The sequence below is a fragment of the Budorcas taxicolor genome, chromosome 9, assembly GCF_023091745.1.
Source record: "Budorcas taxicolor isolate Tak-1 chromosome 9, Takin1.1, whole genome shotgun sequence".
Lineage (NCBI taxonomy): Eukaryota > Metazoa > Chordata > Mammalia > Artiodactyla > Bovidae > Budorcas > Budorcas taxicolor.
In genome coordinates, this window is record NC_068918.1 from 80,607,805 (window position 1) to 80,628,086 (window position 20,282).

The 20,282-nt window shown below is 40.1% G+C and overlaps 1 protein-coding gene across 1 annotated transcript in view; it reads right to left on the bottom strand.

The window, feature by feature from the left end:
• Window positions 1-20,282, bottom strand: part of SYNE1 (spectrin repeat containing nuclear envelope protein 1) — a 408,382-nt gene that overhangs the window by 263,541 nt on the left and 124,559 nt on the right. Inside the window, exons 42-52 of the mRNA XM_052645623.1 lie at window positions 19,678-19,828; window positions 19,028-19,186; window positions 17,498-17,680; window positions 13,434-13,535; window positions 10,899-11,102; window positions 9,844-10,051; window positions 8,912-9,024; window positions 6,957-7,162; window positions 5,811-5,966; window positions 1,837-2,128; window positions 638-810 (exon numbers count right to left, since the gene is read on the bottom strand). Of these exons, the coding sequence (XP_052501583.1) occupies window positions 638-810; window positions 1,837-2,128; window positions 5,811-5,966; window positions 6,957-7,162; window positions 8,912-9,024; window positions 9,844-10,051; window positions 10,899-11,102; window positions 13,434-13,535; window positions 17,498-17,680; window positions 19,028-19,186; window positions 19,678-19,828 (1,947 nt within the window). The remainder of the gene's footprint in view (window positions 1-637; window positions 811-1,836; window positions 2,129-5,810; window positions 5,967-6,956; window positions 7,163-8,911; window positions 9,025-9,843; window positions 10,052-10,898; window positions 11,103-13,433; window positions 13,536-17,497; window positions 17,681-19,027; window positions 19,187-19,677; window positions 19,829-20,282) is intronic.

Below are 20,282 nucleotides of genomic sequence, written 5' to 3' on the forward strand. Positions count from 1 at the left end.
CCTTGTGTAACAATTAGAATCTCTATTTTCTCATCAGCGTCTAATGCAATGGGGTCATGTGGTCTGGTTGTTGCTCATGTGAAGGTGTTCACACATAGCAGGAGGTTGGTTCCCCTGGCCTTACTCTAAATGTCAGGATAGCCCATCACTGGGGTGATCACATACTCTCCCAACATCTCTGCAACCCCACTGTCAGGGATATTACTTCAGTTGAGGAAAACATTTGTATGTAAGCTCAAAAGTTGCCAATGACTTAACTTTCCTTAAAAAGCAAAAAGTTATTAAAGTTGTTAAAGTTATTAAAGACATATTCTTTCTTTGATGAATTTAGAGGAGGTATCTGATTAAGCCCATGAGTGCCAGATTCCATGAGAGATGTTATGGGAGATGTAAATATTACACACACACACACACACACACACACACACACACACACACACACACAAAGCAAGCAAGCAAACAAAACCAGCCACTGCAGTTACAGAAAATTCAATCAGGCAGAGACAGGCATCCACACAACTATCTAAAATAACATGCTTGGTGACTCTCTTACAGGATACCTTCAGCACTGCTCCCTCATTTCACTAAGTCACTGGGTTTGACTCAGGCAAAGACACACTAAAAATAGGCTCTGTACCTCTGGGCATGGACGGAGGAGCCCATGATGTTAGCCCACACGTCTTTAAGGGTCTGCAGCTGAGTCTGGATCACCTTCTGACCCTCCTTGTTGCTACTTCTCAAGGCCTGTTCCCCTTTGCCAATGGCCATGTTCAACTTAACTTCCCCTTCACCTTTCATCAGGAGAATTTCCTGTGAAGGAAGAATGAATAATCATCAGCAGGATTACTAAAACCTTCTGATGTGTTGTTTCCCATGAGAATCAAGCTAAGGCATACCTTACCTTAAAATTAAACAACAACGACAATATCAAACTCTGGACCCTATGGCCCTATAACACCTTACTTAAATATTAGAAGTCCGGGAGTCTGGAAGTCAGAGACAAACTTTGATTTACGTTCCTGGAAAACTTTGGACCACAGCCTAGAAGTGGAACTTTATTGATTTTTGCATCAGAGTAAAGAGAAGTCATTTTGAAAATGAAGGCACCCTTGTCCAAGACTTGACAGATCCCTATTTCCATTGCCTGGGTAATATCTGCCTTTCAAAGGAAACTTCACTGACTGCAGGCTGGTCTGTGGCCTCCTCCGTACTTCATTCACGGCCCCTCCATACAGGCTGCACTGAAAGTAACAATTTACAGGTTGATCTCTTCCACTAACTGGGAACTTCTAGAAAGCAAGAACTAATTTTTGTCTCCATATTCCAATCAACTTGCATGGTGCTTGGAGTAAAGTAGCTATTCACAATGTTTGCTAAAAATGTTTACTAAAATTTTTTTTAAAATTATTTTAAAGCTATTAGAACAAAAATATTTCTTGACCGAAGAGAAAAACAATCCCTCCAAATCCTTTTTTTGCCCATTTTCTTCATTTTGCCCACATAATCCTGAGGAGGCTCACTGTTGAACGATGAGGACCTAACTCAAACACCTGCGTGTATGCATGTGTGTGTGTTAATTACTCAGTCATGTCTGACTCTTTGTGACCCTACAGACTGTAGCCCACCAGGCTCCTCTATCCATAGGATTTCCCAGACAAAACTACTGGAGTGGGTGGCCATTCCCTTCTCCAGGGGATCTTCCCCACCCAGGGGTTAGACCCAGGTCTCTTGCATTGCAGGCAGATTCTTTACCGTCTGAGCCACCAGGGACACCCCAAACACCTGTGAGTCTAATCCAGCAGTCTTCGGAAGGCCTCAGGCTGGCGCCCCACGTACCTGCACTTGTAACAGCCGTCTCTCCAAGGCGTCTTTGCTCCCCACGGTGCTCTCTGCACTGGCCAGTCTGTCTTGCATGTCCTTCACCCAGGACCACATGCTCTGCAGCGCCTCCTCCAAGGCCTCGTGCTCCTGCAGGGCCACCTGGCAGCTCCGGAGCTTCTCCTTGGTCATCCGGAGTAAGTTCTGATAGCTCGTGAGGAGCTGGGAACACAGGCGGCTTTCTTTCCCAGCACCGTGGCCTTCTTCACTGAGAAGCTGCCCTCTCTGGGACAGCTTGTCCAGAGACTCTCTAAAGAAAACAGCGGGGGAAAAAATGAATTCTGACAGTCAGGAGCACAGGGGAGTGACACATGATTGCTGACACTGGAGCAGCCACCAGACCAGAGCTCACAGCTGACATACCTTTCAGTAATGGTGCTGGGCGCCCTCAGAGGGCTGGCTACCTGGCTCTCCGTGGTTTATCTGAATGCAGTCACTTCCCATCTAGGGATCTCATTCAGTCTGTGCTATGCCTGGATCCCAGCCCTCTGTATTGTCAGGGATTCACTTCAGGAAATGGCTCAGGCCTGTCTCTCCGGGCTGATCCCTGACTTTTCTTCATTCCTAGTTAATGCTCTAATCATAAACAGCTCCCTGAAATTCCCCAAGCACTCCACCCTGCTGTATACACACACAGACTCCTCCTTCATAACCACTCTTCAACTTCTGTTCTAAGAGGCCCTTCAAATCCCTTGTGCAGGGCTTACATCCCCAGGAAGCATGATGCGAACTCCCCTTCCGGTGCCTTCTTTCCGTCTTTCTCTCACCCATACATCCTGTCTGTCTCCATCCACAAGGCTTTCACCTTCTAGAAGCCACGGGGATTACATTCATCTCATATCCCCAGCATCCAGCACAATGTTTGGCAGAGATAAAGTGCCAAAGAAAGGTTCTTTCAAAAGGCCATCTTATGAATACTGTGGGTTTCTTTGTTGTATCTTGGGAACTCTGCTCATCTCAGTTTGAGGTTATGTTAATTAAGTCAAGGGAAAACTTAATTTTCTATGGCTGGGTTGGCTTTATACTGTTTTACAGATTTCTGAATCAGCATATCTCTCAGGAAATGCCTGGGATATCAGAAGGGAGACTGTAGATGCTATCACACAAGCTGTTGTGAATGTCAGAAAAAGGACAGGAAGCCCATTTCCTACCTTGTCTTTTTCTTTTTCTTGAGCAGCTATTATCTAAACAGAATCCTATGTGCTTCAGTGAGATATATAAGACTTAGACAACATTACATATACTTTAAAATGCATCTCTTATACTTATAATCCTGGGAAAGACTGAAGGTGGGAGAAGAAGCGGACAACAGAGGATGAGATGGTTGAATGGCATCACTGACTCAATTGACACTAGTTTGAGTAAGTTCCAGGAGTTGGTGATGGACAGGGAAGCCTGGCATGCTGCAGTCCATGGGTTGCAAAGAGTCAGACACGACTAAGTGACTGAACTGAACTGATACTTGTAATATGCATGAGACATGAAGGTAAGATATGAAGATGGTTTAAACAATGACTTTAGTTAAATAATAATTCAAGAGGACAGATATCACATGTTACCAAATAGGCAGTAAAAATCAGTGATTCCTAAGTCTGAGGTTCTTTTTAAAAATACAGGACATTCCCCCAAGATATGCAAAGTACTTGCAGAATATTATGATGGAAAAAAAAAAAAAATCCAAAGGACTGGGAAGAGCAAGTGGCCAGCAAGTGAAAGAAGTCAGGTGACTCAGTTGGAGAAGCTGGGATACCAGCGGAGCACATTAGGATTGTCTAGAGAAGCTGCCAGATGGAAAGAAGATGGGAGCAAATATATCTAAATTCCCAGCATCTGGTCCTGGAATATCAGAGTAACAGCTCAAGAATAATATCAAACGTTTAAAAGAAGGAGAGAAATAGGTCTGGCCATGTTATACTGTACCTAGACAAGAGTCAAGATTTAAAAAGTAAATAAAAAGCTATGTAATTTTAAGAAAGTTTTATGGTTAGACTAATGCTACTATTCTATTAATTTAGCAAATATTTCCTATCGTTGGCACTATACTAGGGATCATAAAGACCTGATGGTCCATGACCTTGAGAAATTCACCATTGGGTTGGGGTGAGTTTCAATTTATAATTGAATCACTATTGGGTTCAATTTATAAAAAACTGAAATTGTGCAGGACTCTGTGGTGCCTTCCCTTCTGTGTCCCTTGTCTCTTGTTTGTAGAAAAGCTGTAGTCTCCCAGGTCTCCCTGAGTCACAAAAGAGCAGGCTCAAGTGGTTAACAGTTAGGACAACACAGTCACAGAATCTTTAGCTTCTCCCTGAAGGATATAAATAACAAAGTCTGATTCACATTCTTGAGTTGTTTTGCAGCCACTAAAATGGCCACCAGAGGGAAAAAGCTAACTGCCCGGTAGCTCAGCTGTTAAAGAATCTGCCTGAAACGCAGGAGACCCCAGTTCGCTTCCTGGGCTGGGAAGTTGCCCTGGCAAAGGAATAGGCTACCCACCTGGGCCTCCCTGGTGGCTAAGATGGAAAGAATCCTCCTGCAGTGCAGGAAACCGGGGTTTGATCTCTGCATTGGGAAGATTCCCTGGAGAAGGAGATGGCAACCCACCCAGTATTCTTGCCTAGAGAATCCCAATGGACAGAGGAGCCTGGTGGGCTACAGTCCATGGGGTCACAGAGTTGCACACTACCGAGCGACTAAGCACAGCACATGATGGCCGGACTGTAGTCGTGACATAGACGCTCTGTCTTGAGCAGTACTGAGTATGTTATGTGGCTTGCACAATTCCAGGAACTGACTTCAAGGTACTGGTAACAAGCTGACCTTAGAACTGAAGATTAACTGTGCTTAAAGCAATCAAGATGATGCTGACCAGACCACTAAATGACCAGTTTCAAGATGATTCTCAAAGCTAACTGCTCTGTTCTGCTGGTGGTCTCTGCCTGCCCACCCTTCAAGTTTTCCTTTAAAATCTGCTCTCTGATCAGCAGTGGGGATTGGTTCTTTGGGACATGAGTCCACCTTCTTGCCAGAATTTCCAGCTGCCTCAATAAAGCCATCTTTCCTTTTATTCAACACTTGTCTCTCACTCTTAGATTCTTGAGTATGAGCAGCTTAGCCTGAATTCAGTAACAAAATCAACAACTTGTTTCACAGAGGTAGGACCAAAGGTTCACAGAGGTAGGACCAAAACAACGATGAGAAAGAGTTTTGGGCCAAGCTTCCCTCCCTTAGTGACAAGTGTTCTATCTTCCAGTGCAACAATTTCAGTGAAGCAACTGAAAATGCCAGCGATGTCGTGTGAATTGAGGGAGCAAAGCCATAAAAGTGAAGTCCAAAGCACAGGCCAGAGAACTGCCTGAGAAGGAGCCAGAAACATCTGCTCAGTTGACACGCAATGGGAAGCCAAATACTGCAGTGAAGAAAGTTAATCTCTAGGGCAGTCAGACTTCATGACAATACCTTTTGCTTTACTAACAATATTATCAGCATATGGTGGATTGGAAATAATCCTGGAGGCTGAAGTGTGTGAAAAATATATGGAAATATATTGTTATTTTGTAAATGAAGGATATTTTTATAATCTCCTTATATCCTTATAATAACCTCTGGGAGGAAAATATATTTATTATTATTCTCCATGTTTAAAAGCTAATATCAAGATATACAGGAAATGAGTGGCCTATCCAATTTGTTGAACAAAGGGAGATATAACTGCAATGGAGGTCAGCTCTTTATCTCCAACCCAATACTCTCTCCAGATCACTCCACTGCCATGGAAACACTATACAATCATTTGTGTGCTAGATATAGAAACATAACCACCCCAACTAACCATCTCACCAGCCAACAAGCAACCCGAATAACCAACCAACCAACCAGACAAACAAGCATTTGCTAGTAAGAAAAGCTTCTATTCCACTTCTGCATCCTACCTTGCAGCCAATAGTTCTCCCAGAAACATTTCAATTTTATGGACTTCGTTTTTCTTCTCAGGGATGTGTTGCTTACTCTCTCCTAAGTTTTCTGTACTTAATCTTTCTTCCATTTCATGGATCCATAAGTTCAGTTTTCTGTGCTGATCTTCAAAGCTAAAGAAAAGAACAAAACACGTTAGAGAAATTTTTATATGTTCATTATAATAAATGAATTATAATATTGAGGTCATCAATGTCTGTGGCAATTAAGATCTCATGGATTTTCAAGTAGAGTAGAAAATTTGACAATAATCCCATTCAAATAATCACTTATTTCAGTAGTAAAATGACAAATTCTGGACACTTTTCTTGAGATCCAAGCAGAAAAAGAAGCATTCTATCTTGATGATTATAGCTGGTAATTAAGATTACATTTCCATGCCTGTGTGCACTTAACTTTGCATCTTACTACAAAGACCCTGAATTGGGGCCAGTGGAAAAATGGGGCAGTGGAAGCCCTTAGAAAGGGAAGGAAAGTCATCTCTGGGTCTTTGTATCTTATGGGGATTTGAATATGGCACAAAACTCTAGGGTTCTCAAGTTTTAAAAAACAATGTAAATTCTCTAAGAAACCTTGACAAAAGTCAGGCAAATACCTCCAACCAAAAAAGGCATTTTGATTATACTGACATCTTTCCTTTCTTAGCAACAGAATATTTTTTCTAATTTTTTATCCAGCCCTGTTGATATAGCTTCCTGATTGGAATCTTGACTCAGAGAAATATACTAAGTGTTTTCTGCCATAATTCCAACCTCACTGAAGTAGACACAGTGAGGAAAGGACTTGGATATTGAAAAATTCAGGTGTCAAAATTCTAATATCTAGAGTTATTGCCAAACAGACAAAAAGTACATACGTTTACATCATTCAAAATTATTAGTGAATATAATTCTTTTCTTTTTCTGTATAGAAAATAAAGCCAAATGATACCATCAGAATTTGATCAATCAGTTATTGTCCTAGTATGAACATGTACTTAAAGTCAAAACATTATAATTTAAACTCACAATTTAAAATATTTTTTGTTTATTCCCAATTGCTCTTTAAATCACTGAAGAAATAGTCCGCGCATGGTGAAATCTATACCTGTTGAAAAAACTTACCTCCCAAGTTCCAAAGCACAGTCTTGTAGAGCCTGTTTGTCTTTAAGGCACTGTTTCAGAAATGCTTGAAACTCTTCATTAGCTTTTGTAACTTGTTCCTGAATGCTACTGACAATTTGTTTAGATAAATGTGCATACAAAGTTTGTCCTTCTTGGGTCACCGCATCAAGCTTGCTCTGTCCATCACTGACTGAGTCCAAAATGTTCTGTTTCACGAAACAAAGGTAACACAAAGCATTTGCTGTTATTCAAAGATCCTACTGCATAAGAGGATTAATTACAACTCTGACCTGAGAAAGTAAAGCAAGAGAAGAAAAACAGCCTGAAGGAAGAAGGCTTTTAATAAGCTTCAATGAGAATGATGTATACAATTGGATACAGTCAAGACTGAGAATGGAGGATGGTGCCAGCCAGTCACTGGAACCACTGAGGACCAACTGCAAGCAACATCGAGCTGGAAAGAAGGATGCTCTCATCAAGGTTTGTTCTCAGTCCCTCTCCATTCTCATCATCTCAATCTGGTCCAGCCTCCACTTCTTCAAATGCTTAATGTGACATCTTTCAATTGGTTAATTGTCTCCACTCTGCCTCCTTGTCTGACCCACACTGCACAAAAAATCCTGTGTTCAGATTCCTTCTTTTCTTGGTATGCACCTCTTCCTTGGAAGATCATATACATGGGCATGGCTTCAACTGAGCAAAAATGTCCAGAACCGCTATGCTGGTCTTGCCTCCACCCTGAGCTTCACAGAGGCATTTGTGACTGTCACTCAGACTTTGCTTCATGGAGATCCTCTGCATTTCAAGCTTTAAAAAGCCCAGCTCCACATCTGAATTCACCATGCCTCCAGCAAAACCAGCTTCCTGTATTATAATGATCTTCCTCCCCGGCTGCTAATGAGTTATCTGCATAATTGCCATCACATCACCCATTAAGCCACAAAATCCTTATATTCCTCATTAATGTTTTTCCCCATTAATTTGTAAAAAATATTTTGATAATACTTAACACAGTGCTTTGCTCAGGTTAACCATTTGAAAAACTTGGCCAAAACTTAACTTGAACTTAGGCTCCTGACAATCATTCTTAATGTTGCTGCACAGTGGCCCTCCCTTATCGAAATTCATACAGTTTTCATTGTCTGTCACACCTTTAAAACCTACAATATATACTGCTTTTATTTGAATATATCCTAGCTCCAAATTCAGATGCTAGGTTATTAAAAAAACACAAGCCATGTCTTCTGTTTAAAACCTCTTCATGACAATGATGTAAAGTAGATACAATTATTTATGCTTTTACTGCCATAAAAACTAAAATTAGGTTTAGTTCTGAATGATTGCCGAAGAATGAGTAATAGACTAAAAAAGAGAGGAATGGGATCTAGAAATTATGAAATTTTAACTTTTTAAAAAATGTATATATTTCAATATTTATATATTTTCAAGGGGTAATTGCTTTACAATATAGGTTTGATTTCTGCCTTACATCAACATGAATGAAATTCTAACATTTTTATCAACTTACTTTTCATACTTCCTATCTCTTTCTGACCCAAGAAATCTAATTCTTTTAGGGAAGAAGAAAGGTTAGAAGAAAATAAGGTTTGGGGAAATAGATGATTTAGGTCTGACCTGAAGTCACTTGAAGGCAACTTAGGAAAAAGTAGTGATGGCAGCCCACTCCAGTACTCTTGCCTGGAAAATCCCATGGATGGAGGAGCCTGGTAGGCTGCAGTCCATGGAGTCGCTAAGAGTCAGGCACAACTGAGCAACTTCACTTTCACTTTTCACTTTCATGCATTGGGAGAAGGAAATGGCAACCCACTCCAATGTTCTTGCCTGGAGAATCCCAGGGACGGGGGAGCCTGGTGGGCTGCCATCTATGGGGTTACGCAGAGTCAGACACGACTGAAGCGACTTAGCAGCAGCAGCAGCAGCGCCAGCTTGCATACCTGAAGATCATGGAGCTTTGCCTCCAGAACCTTGCTGTCCCCAGTTCTATCTGATGATTCCTTTGCTGCTGCCTTTATTCCAGAAAACCATTCTTGGAATTCCTGCATAGACTCTATGGAAAGTAACAAAAATAAGGAACACATAGAAAACATTGAAAGAGCTTCCAGGATGACCACAATGAATTAATTCTGGTGATCAGCCCATTACATCCTGCCTTACAATATGTTCCAGAAAGAAAACTGTACTAATAATAGTATAGAATATAATACAGTAAGACCTACAACCATGATTTCTCATGGTAGAACTGAGAAATTATCTCAGATGTAAGACTGAAAAGAAATTTGTATTCCTGACATATTTGATTTCCCACTGTGTTTTTTTTTTTTTTTCTCTTGGTGAAGAAAGATAATTGCTTAACTATGTAAGAGTGAGCAATGCTCTTGAGGTGTTAAAGCCATTTCTATGGCAAAGGGAGGAACCGCCTCCCCTGCCCACCATGCTGACTTAGAGCATCACACACTGACACCAAAGCAGAGACACAGCAGTGCTGGAGGCCGAGTCAGGGACATAAATGACCAAAAGTTCCCTGAATTACATGCCTGCTGTTTTATAGGCTCTCCTAATATCCAAGCTTACTGTGTCATTTCCTCATAGCAGTGGGAGTCATTCTCCACACAAAGGAGCTCTACGTGGAAAATCCGCACGAAGTTCAGATTCATCAAGATGGCGGATTCCTACTTTCTTAGGGAGAAAGAAGAATCCTGCCAACAGTGAGAGCCCAACCACAATAATTTCATTGCTCAAATCTCAACGCAGACACAAATTTAAAATGCTACTCTTGTGGAAAGTTTTCTGGCCGTTTCTAGGCAGCGTTTGGTTTGGACTATGTCTTGTAAACAAACGACTCATGCTAAGGCCTGTCGGAACTCACCATTGAAGTGTTTTTCCAGAGAATCCTGAAGGCTGGCCTGTGTCTTGGAGCAGGACTGGCTCACAGCCTCGTGTCTCTTTATCAGCCCCGTCATCGCACAGCCCAGGCTCCCCAGCTCCACTGAATGGTACTTGCGGCACAAGCTATTGAGATTTTCCTGGGTCGTACTGATGTTGCTTTGCTGACTCTGAAGTTCTTTTTGTATGTCCTAAGAATAAAAGTATGCCATGAAGGATATTCATTACATTCAAGAGAAATATCTCATCTACCACACTCTGGAATGTTTCTTGGAAAGTGACGTTGAAATCCACTCAATAATGTATACAATTTTGTCTACACCTGTAAACAGCTGTTGAGAGATAGGTAGGATTTGGGTTATAGTCTAGGATTTAAAACAAACTTAAAAGATCTTCTGTGGATTCCAGCCCAGAATCTTGGGTTTCGTTAATTTATTAGAAACTATTAATAGAGTCAGCCTCCTGCATCCACATTTTCCCCTGGGTTACGTGGCCTTTGTTTTAGGATCACAGGCCACACCAAAAGCACCAGTAGCAAAATTTAGAAGTATATGTCCTTAGTCTCAAGAGCAGTAAGAAACTATGCTAAAGGAGCACAAACTACATATATCGTTTTCTCAACCATTTTTAAAACGTAGATCCTTCTCAGTACGAAAGCAGTCATGCTGACCAATAAAAATAATTAAGTGATGAAAAACTATTAGGCATTCAAGTTTGAAAATTTGTAGAAATTCAAACAGTTCTTCTATAGGCTCCCACCTTTTTACTGAAAAATATGTATTATATATTAACAAGTATTTTTAAGCAGGCCCTATAGCAATGCATGCTTTCCATTTTTAGAACATTCATGTTTAGTTTCTTACCACCTGCATTCAATTCTCCATCTGTTACTTTGCTGTCTCCTATATCATGAATTAGTTGGTTTGGTGCTAATATGGGTAACAGAACAGAGGTTACATTTTTATTACAGTCACTGAAAAGCAGGAGAATTAATATTACTATTGAAAGGTAAAGGCTTAGTAATAGTTTATGACTTACCTTCACTTTTTTCAACGCTTCACAAGTCTCAGTTTGGGCACAGTTCATCAGTGATTCTTCTAATTTTGTCAGCCAGGTTGCCGTGTCATTAATAAACTTCTCCACTTGTGCACTCTGAGTAGTGAACTCTTTCAAGGTTCCTTTTGCTTCTTCAGTAATTTCTTTGGCATGCTCCAGTTTCTGCCTTAAGTCAGCTTCTATAAACTAAAACATAAAGTGAGATTTCATTAAAATCTGTAAAGACCAGAGCCCTTGTTCAGCAGGGATTCTGTTCATGTGCAGCTTAACAGTAAAAATCACAGAAGCCTCACCAAGGATGTTAATTCAGCTTTTTAAAGAGGAAAATCAGTGGTTTCAAGTTGCCAAATATCTTGAGTAATGGGGAAATGGAAAGAGTGAGGATTATAGTTAATACTGGGTTTTTAAAGTGGAAGTTTTGACTGAGATTCCAGGAAATCCACAAGATCTCATTTCAAAACAGAACTAGACCTACACAGAGTTACCAAGTTGGTGACTGAAAACCTGCTCTTCATTCTCCCAGGGAAACACATATTTTTCACCCTGAGGTAGCTACTACCTTGAACAAACACCACCTTGGGATTCTATGATGAAACAATGTCATTTTTGTCTCCCGTTTAAAATATTCACTGAAGTTAATTCTTCTTTCCTCCCCAGATGACTGATTTTGGGAAGCCCTGGACTTTCCCACACATAACAATAAAAGGATTTATAATCCTGGTCAACTGCAAAGCAGTTTCAACTCCACACTGAGAACATCCAGGCTGATTTAATAATCAAAACTTTGAAGGTAAACTTAGAGATTCTTTTTCTTATCCTCTGCTCAGACCTGCTGCAAACATGAAGCCTCCAGCGGAAAAAGGGGCCAAGTGCCTTTTTTCATCTTTCTTCCGTACTCCCCCACTTTCAACAGCCTTTGACACCTGCAGGCTTAGACAGGCAGGACAGTGGTGAGCACCGCTGGGAGCTGGCCTCTCTGCTTTCTGGGCTGGGGGAGTTCACATTCACTCCTGTCACAGGCCTCGTGTATGTGTGGGGGGCTTTCTGAGGCTCCCCTCACTGCTGCCCCTCCTACTGAAGTTCCCCAGAGACAGGCAACACATTCCTCTCAAGTTCTTTACTTCCTCCTTGTGCAGCCTTATGGCATCTCTAAATCCCTGCTGGAGGCCTGTTCATCAACCAGAAAGCCTCTTAAGCCTGCAGAAAGCCTCTGCAGGACCCTGAGATGCCCACACCGAAGCTCTTCTCTTACCTTTCCTTTCATCATTCATTTCCGGGCCAGAGGACACACACTGGCATTTCACCCCAGATGACTCTGAGATGTAGGCCACTCAAAACAATCATGTATCCTTGGCAAATACATCAGCAGTCAGCCAGCCTGTCTCCCACCCTTAAGGTTTTTTGTGGGGGATTAGATACTAGTCTCCTGTGTCTGCCAACCGCACAGGGCACGTGTCATGCTCTCCAGACAGTATCACTGAAATCCTTTCTATTTTGAGGTAAGGTGCAGGGACCTCCACATTTCCTCCATGGGCATGGGTAGGAGTGTGTGTGTGTGCATGTGTGTGTGAAAGAGAGTGAAAGAGAGAAACAGGGCACAATAGTAGCTCTCTCAAAAAACCCTGCCTCCATCTTCACTCTGCCAAAATCCAGCTGTCGTCCATTTATGCCCTTGATAAGCACAAGCTCTCCTACTTAATTTTGCTGATTATCAGCACCCCTTTTGCCTATTCTTGCTTCAGGTGAAGCATCTAACCTTCTGGTACAAGTATATCATCCACCGATATAACTAACTGATAGATAAACAGTCTTGGGCCAGAGCAAAAGTACAGGTGATCAAACAAGATTGATGGGTTAGTAAGAAACAGTAGATAAAGGAGAAAGGCAATATAAGAAGAGAGAAAATGTAGAGAAAATGAAAGCAGCAACAAATAGCTTAAAGTAATGAGTTAGAACTCCTGGCCCTGAGAACTGGTGCTGGCTATGCCCAAGCTCCCTCACTGAAGCACCCCCGGTTCCTGGTCAAACCCTGTCTGCCTGGCCTGCCTCCAGTACCTGTGGATTTATGCCATCTAAAGAGCCTTGTGGAATGAAGGGAGACATTGTGATGGTAATCCCTCCAAATGCAATTATTCAGTAAGAAGGATTAGAAAAATATGAATTAGGATATCAATATTCATAAATATGTCTGTCTAGACTTAAAATTGTCCTTGAGGAAAGCTGAATGCTATGACTTCCAAAATTTAGTAAGGAAAAAAAGAACTAATCTTATTATAATATTTGGGTTGGAACTAGCACCAGGAATTCTAAAGATGCTGTATTTTGACTCTCATGTCTGATAAGGTCTATGTGTCTGCTTGGAATTATGACAATGATAACAATAAGAATATACACAAACATATACATACACGTGCACTTATAAATAAATACATAGAATGTGCATATATACACACACACTTTTTTGAGAATTTATATTAATAGTACATAGAGTTATTACAAACTTGATGGAGCGCTTACCTGAAGGTCTGGAGGTGTTTCTGGATTTTTAGTTAATTCTTTAAGATCATTAACTTTGGAACGAAGTTCTTCTAATCTCAATGTTTTCTTTTTAACTTCAGACTGCCAGGTAAAAGACAAAGGGGAAAAACATAACTTATCAACTAATTACATGTCGTAAACAACTAAAGACATGTTTTACTTGGCATTTCATAATTTCAAGCATTAACTCTGTCAAAAAGACCCAACTTTAACCCAGGGTAAAAAACAAAAAACAAATCTGCTCCATTTTCTGAGGATTCGCATTATTTGTGAATGTGGAAAAATAACATCATTAACTTTCACTGGGAATGTGAGGGAGTATGCAGAACTTTCTTCCCACCCTCTTTTATTGGGGAAAATAAAAACTTCTGGAAAAAATTAAACACTAACCGAAAGTCTTGAGTCAGTGGGAATTTTCAGCAGACTAACTGTCGTTTCCTTATTAGCATTAATATCACTGGCTACTATGGCAGCATTTAAGTCTTAGGTAAGCATTTCAAAACAAATACACATCAGGAGTGCCTCTTTATTACTGTAGACTATATGAAATATAGTATGCATTACAGTATGTATTACATATATATAATGTAATATAATATGTATAATAAATGTAATACAGTCTACAGTAATTGAAGAAATAGTTCGATTAGAAATTTCAAGGGTGTTTAAAACAGAATTCAGGTTAATTAGGAATTGACATCTAACATTCTGCCTCTTGCCTTCTTTTTTTTCCTCCCATCAACACTAACACAAGAAGAAAAAAGAATAACCAGAGAATCATTATGGAACAAATTAGATGCTTGGAAACCTCATTATTTATCTGGACCCACGAAAGTGAAAGTGTTATCCGCTCAGTCGTGTCCGACTCTTTGTGATCCCATGGACTGTAGCCTGTCAGACACCATTCTCCGTGGAATTCTCCAGGCAATGGACCCATGAAGGAACATTTAGTAAAGTGTCCCTTTCAACTGAAATGTGGTATTGCGGTGCTTTGTAGATACTAACAAACCTCCTGATGTCTTCAATCTAGAAAGCAGTTTCCTCCCCCAGGAAGAAATTTCCTGTCAGGCCCACTGGCCTTCCCCAGGAGCAGCCTGGGCAATTAAGGGGTCACACATACACAGCTCCCCTTCACTTCCTGCATTGCAGCAATGAAACTGTTAGGCACCGAGCTGAATCCAGTTCACTAATCTTATTAACTTGTGCACCACAGACAGCAACATAAAAAACTGATCTCTGTGAGTGATCAGATCTGACTTTGTGAATGTGGCTGACACCCACTGGCTCCTTGTATCCCAGAGGTGAGCAGCAGGAGCGTCCTCCAGACCCGTTGAACAACTGGCCCAGACTTATAGCATTTACCACCATTTTGAGCTACAACATGATGCCATAGCACAAGGAGCTGGAAGTACCATGTGGTTGCACATATTCTGCAGTATTTTCATCGTATAATGAATGTCAGTTACTTCAGAACTGAGATAATTGCTGAAAAGTAATGAGGAAGTGATAAGTTTTGAGAATTTATAGCTTTCATTTTTAATACAGTGTCTTTACTAATATCAGTTCAGTTCACTCACTCAGTTGTGTCTAACTCTTTGTGACTCCATGGACTGCAGCATGCCAGGCTTCCCTGTCCATCACCAACCACCGGAGCCTACTTAAACTCACTTCCATCGTGTCGGTGATGCCATCCAAGCATCTCATCTTCTGTCGTCCCCTTCTCCTCCTGCCCTCAATCTTTCCCAGTATCAGGGTCTTTTCCAATGAGTCAGTTCTTTGCATCAGGGGGCCAAAGTATAGGAGTTTCAGCTTCAGCATCAGTCCTGCCAATGAACATTCAGGACTGATCTCCTTTAGGATAGATTGGTTGGATCTCCTTGCAGTCCAAGGGACTCTCAAGAGTCTTCTCCAACACCACAGTTCAAAAGCATTAATTCTTCAGTGCTCAGCTTTCTTTATAGTCCAACTCTCACATCCATACATGACCACTGGAAAAACCATAGCCTTGACTAGATGGACCTTTGTTGGCAAAGTAATGTCTTTGCTTTTTAATATGCTATCTAGGTTGGTCATAACTTTTCTTCCAAGGAGCAAGTGTCTGTTAATTTCATGGCTGCAGTCACCATCTGCAGTGAATTTGGAGCCCAAGAAAAGAAAGTTTCTCACTGTTTCCATTGTTTCCCCATCTATTTGCCAAGAAGTGATGGGGCCAGATGCTATGATCTTTGTTTTCTGAACGTTGAGTTTTAAGCCAGCTTTTTCACTCTCCTCTTTCGCTTTCATGAAGAAGCTCTTTAGTTCTTCCTTTTCTGCCATAAGGATGGTGTCATCCGCATATCTGAGGTTGATATAGCTATTTACAATTTAATTTTTTATATTTATTTATTTGGCAGCATGGTCATCTTAATTGCTGCACATGAGATCTTTGTTGCGTCATGTAGAATCTTTCCTTGTGGTGCATGGACTCTCTAGTTGTGGCCTGAAGGCTCACTAATTGCAGCATATGGGCTCCAGAACACTCAGGCTCAGCAGTTGCGGCTCTCGGGCCTAGCTGCTCTGCAGCATTTGGGATCTTATAATAGTTCTCCGATTAGGGATCAAACCCATGTCTCCTGCATTGCAAGGCAGAACCTTAACTGCTGGACCAGCAGAGAAGTCCCTACAACTTAATTTTAAATAATGATTGTGTTTAGCACTTGCAAAATTCCTGAAAATGTAACAATTGACTTTTGTGAGCTGGTGCAAGCTGTACTCTAGCACACACCACTGTCTGAGCTGTTACGTTAATTTAACATCAAAGCTAACACCTAAACAGGCTGTGCGATCCCTCTCCTGACTGTACTTTTAGTCTGAATAATTTGTTCTTATTTGTTTGGTTTTAGAAACAGGGATAATTTATAACATGTTCTTGGGGTCCAAGACAGGTGATAACTTAGGACACACAGATGATTCAGCTACATTTCATTCAGACTGCAGTCACTTTTTCAGGTGTCTGTCAAGGTCCAACCATGTGCCAGGCCCTGGGCTGGAGCCCTGAGGACAGAATGCAAACAGTCTCTTCTCTCACCAAGGGCGCAGTCAGTCCCATGCTTTGTGAGACAGGTTACCTCTGATTACTCTATTTCCTCTTACCTTGCTTCATTTTTCATCATGGCCCAGTTACTGCTTGACAGTTTCCATATGATATATGTTGTAATGCAGATACTGTGAATACCATGAGGGTAGTAACTTTGTTTTAATAGTAAATTCTCAGTGTCTAAAACAGTGCTTGTCATATTTTAGGTGCTCATTGGGAATCTGATGAAAGGATGAATACATGAATGCAAGAAATGGCAATAAAATGAGTTATCAAATTGATCACCAGAACTTTAGAAGCCTACTTTCCATGGGAGCCTGTGACACTCCAGTCTCCACTTTTCTTCTATTTCTGAAAAGCTAGTGGAAGAAGCCAGCACCTAACATAAGTGGTCGGGGTGTGGTGACTGTTCAGTTAACATTTTATTTGAATAAAGAAAGAATACATAATAAATATTATTAGGTTATGAACACTTTCCATTTGATTCTCTGATAGGAAGGTGCCATAATCTCAGAAGAATGGGACAAAATATGAATCTTTACTAGTCTATTAAACTTTAAGTAAAAGAGCCTCAATTAAAAAATGATAAAGACACACAAAAGAAAACACCTCTCATATCAGTAGTCTATTCAACATTCAAGTAAAAGAAAATGATAATTAAGAGTTTTATTACACTCATATTTGTCTTAAAAGGAAGAATTAGCTTTATTTTTCTCCCCAGTGGTCTGTTTTCTTTTTTAAAAAATTGAAGTACAGTTGATTTACAATGTCATGTTACTTCAAGTGTACAGCAAAGTGATTCAGTTCTACATACATATGTATCTATTTTTCAGATTACTTTCTCATATAGGTTATTACAGAATATTGAGTATAGTAGGTATCTGAAAGCAATTACAAAAGACAATTTTTTCATATTCTCGTCAATGATGTACCACGAGCTCACATAGGAAGGTTGTAGTCATTTTACCTCAAATTCTTTCAGGAATTCTTCTGCTCTAAGGCTGTCATTCAGGTTGCTGATGCTTTCGGTCATCTGTGGAACAGAATGGTTTGACCATCCGTCGATCTCATCTTTACTTGTAAGTACATCATCCCAGATAGACAGGCTTACCCTCAACCTGTCCATGTTCTCCTCAATCTTCTCTGATATCTGGGACAGAAAAGAAAGACCTTATCATTAAATCCAAGGCTTTAAGATGCTCTCTGGCCACTGAAGTAATAAATCTGCCAGTGCTTCATTCCTATTCCGACAGAAAAACAAAGTTTCACGAAAATTTTTTGTTGTTGTTTTTGTTATTGTTACTCACAATGCTAAGATATAAAAATATGCATAATTAGACTTGGATATATTTATAGAATAAATAAATACATGAGAGAGGAACCCACTCTGCATGGTTAAAGTGTTCCTGTTTAACAATTTAACAATTCTTGTCATACTAAGAATGCCATTTTATTTTATTTTTTATTTTTTGGCCGTGCCATGCGACATACAGGATCTTAGTTCTCTATAGTGATAAAACTCATGCCCCTTGTATTGGAAGTGCAGAGTGTTAACCCTGGGACCACCAGGGAAGTCCTAAGAATGCCATTTTTTAAAAGTGTAGGCAGATAAAGTTTTCCCAAGTCCCTAAATTATCTCATTATAATATGCAAATATCAATATCTAACTTCAGTAATTTAGCTTAAGTGAAGGAATCCACTGTAGCTTAAACTTATGAACCTAGATACTAAAATAAGAGGGCAGGGGTAACAGAATCACACGATTTATGTGCTGGAAAACAATGTAACACATGTATAGATTGAGATGTAGAGCTCCAGAGAAATCAAGTATTTTCTTGTATAACACAGGCACACAGCTAACAAATGACAGAGCAAGAACTAAAAGCCAAGGACGTAAATTCCAGTGGTTTTCAATGCACAATTACAGTCTTATTACTTTATTTTATATTACAGTTTAATATCCTGAAAGATGTTTAAAAATTATTCTTCTATTTTATCCATGATCCCAGAGTATGTAAAAGAAAAACAAAGTTATTAATATGTTATGACTGAAGCTATCATGTGACATTCTAGAAAATCTGCCAATAAGTTTTAACAAAACAAATAAATTTTTAACTATGTATAAATTCTATGTAAACTATTTTCCTTTAGAGCATGATTTTGAATTTAGTATTAAAAGTTAACAATGAAAGTCACATTTCTAAATTATCCTTTTGCCCAAAAATGTGATTGAAAAATGTAAATATTTAAATTATTCATCTTCCCCCAGTGGCTCAGCAGTAAAGAATCTGCCTGCAGTGCAGGAGTCCCGGCTTCAATCCCTGGGTTGGAAAGATCCTCTGGAGGAAGGCATGGCAACCCACTCCAGTATTCTTGCTTGGCAAATCCCATGGCCAGAGGAGCCTGGCGGGCTACAGTGCATAGGGTCACAGCGTCGGACACGACTGAAATGACCACGCACACAAACTATTCATAGAATCACAGAGGATGAGCTTACATCTAGCCATTTGTCCACTGTGCTTTCCAGGTCTGTTTTCACCACGATGAAATCACCACTGTGAATTTTTTTCAGCTCAGACAGCAACTGTTTTCCTTTACTGGTAAAGTTATCCAAATCTTTCTGTTTATTACACATTTCATTCTTGGCAGCTTCATGCTGTGGACATAAATGTTTCCTTAGTTAATAAAACAGCCAGTAATAAGGCAAGTATTTAGAATCATTTGTCTTTAAAAAATTTAATTTGTGGTTGACCTTAAGCAGAAACCAGTGATAATAATGAAAAAAATATATAATTTTCTTGAATTGCTATGATCCTAGCATATAAGTATTCATAAAAAATAAAGGTTGAGCTTGTCAGCATGAATTAGCTATCTCTAAATATACTCATTGGAAAAGACTGATGCTGGGAGGGATTGGGGGCTGGAGGAGAAGGGGACAACAGAGGATGAGATGGCTGGATGGCATCACTGACTCAATGGATGTGAGTCTGAGTGAACTCTGGGAGTTGGTGATGGACTGAGTGACTGAACTGAACTGAACTGAAATATACTGTCAGGAGTCGAAAAGAGAATACATTATGAGTAAACAACAAATCTACTGAAAAGTCTAAAAAATACAGTATGTCTAAATACATTGTGAATTATTACCTTTGATAAGGCCCACTTAAGGTCTTCCTGATCTTTTACAGTAGTTCTGGTTGCAATCACATTGCTGGCATTTTCTAGGACTTTTGTTACGGCTGACTTCAAATTCTGATACTCTCTCATTAAATCAATAAGTCCACAGCATTGACCCTGGCTGTAATAATGAAGAAAATACATCATTTATTGTCACATATCAGTATCGGGAAGAGTTCCCTATGATTGACCTGATACATAACTGCACTGCTGTATTTTGATGAGTGCTGGAATGAAGGGAAAACCATATTTTTACTGAACTGAGGCCAAAAGCATTCTGGTCAGTCGGACAACTCTAGTGTCCAAAATGTTCTCCACGAATGAAGAATCCACACAGCCGTTAGCCGTAGACATTAAAACAAAGTCTGCTAAATTAAAAAAAAAAAATTCTTCAAATGAACTTACTTACAAAACAGAAAGAAACTCACAGAAAACGAATTTAAGGTTGCTGGGGGAAGGGATAGTTAGGGTGTTTGGGAAGGTCATGTACACACTGCCATATTCAAAACTGATAATCAGCAAGGACCTATTGTATAGCACATGGAACTCTAGTTGATGTTTTGTGGAAGCCTGGA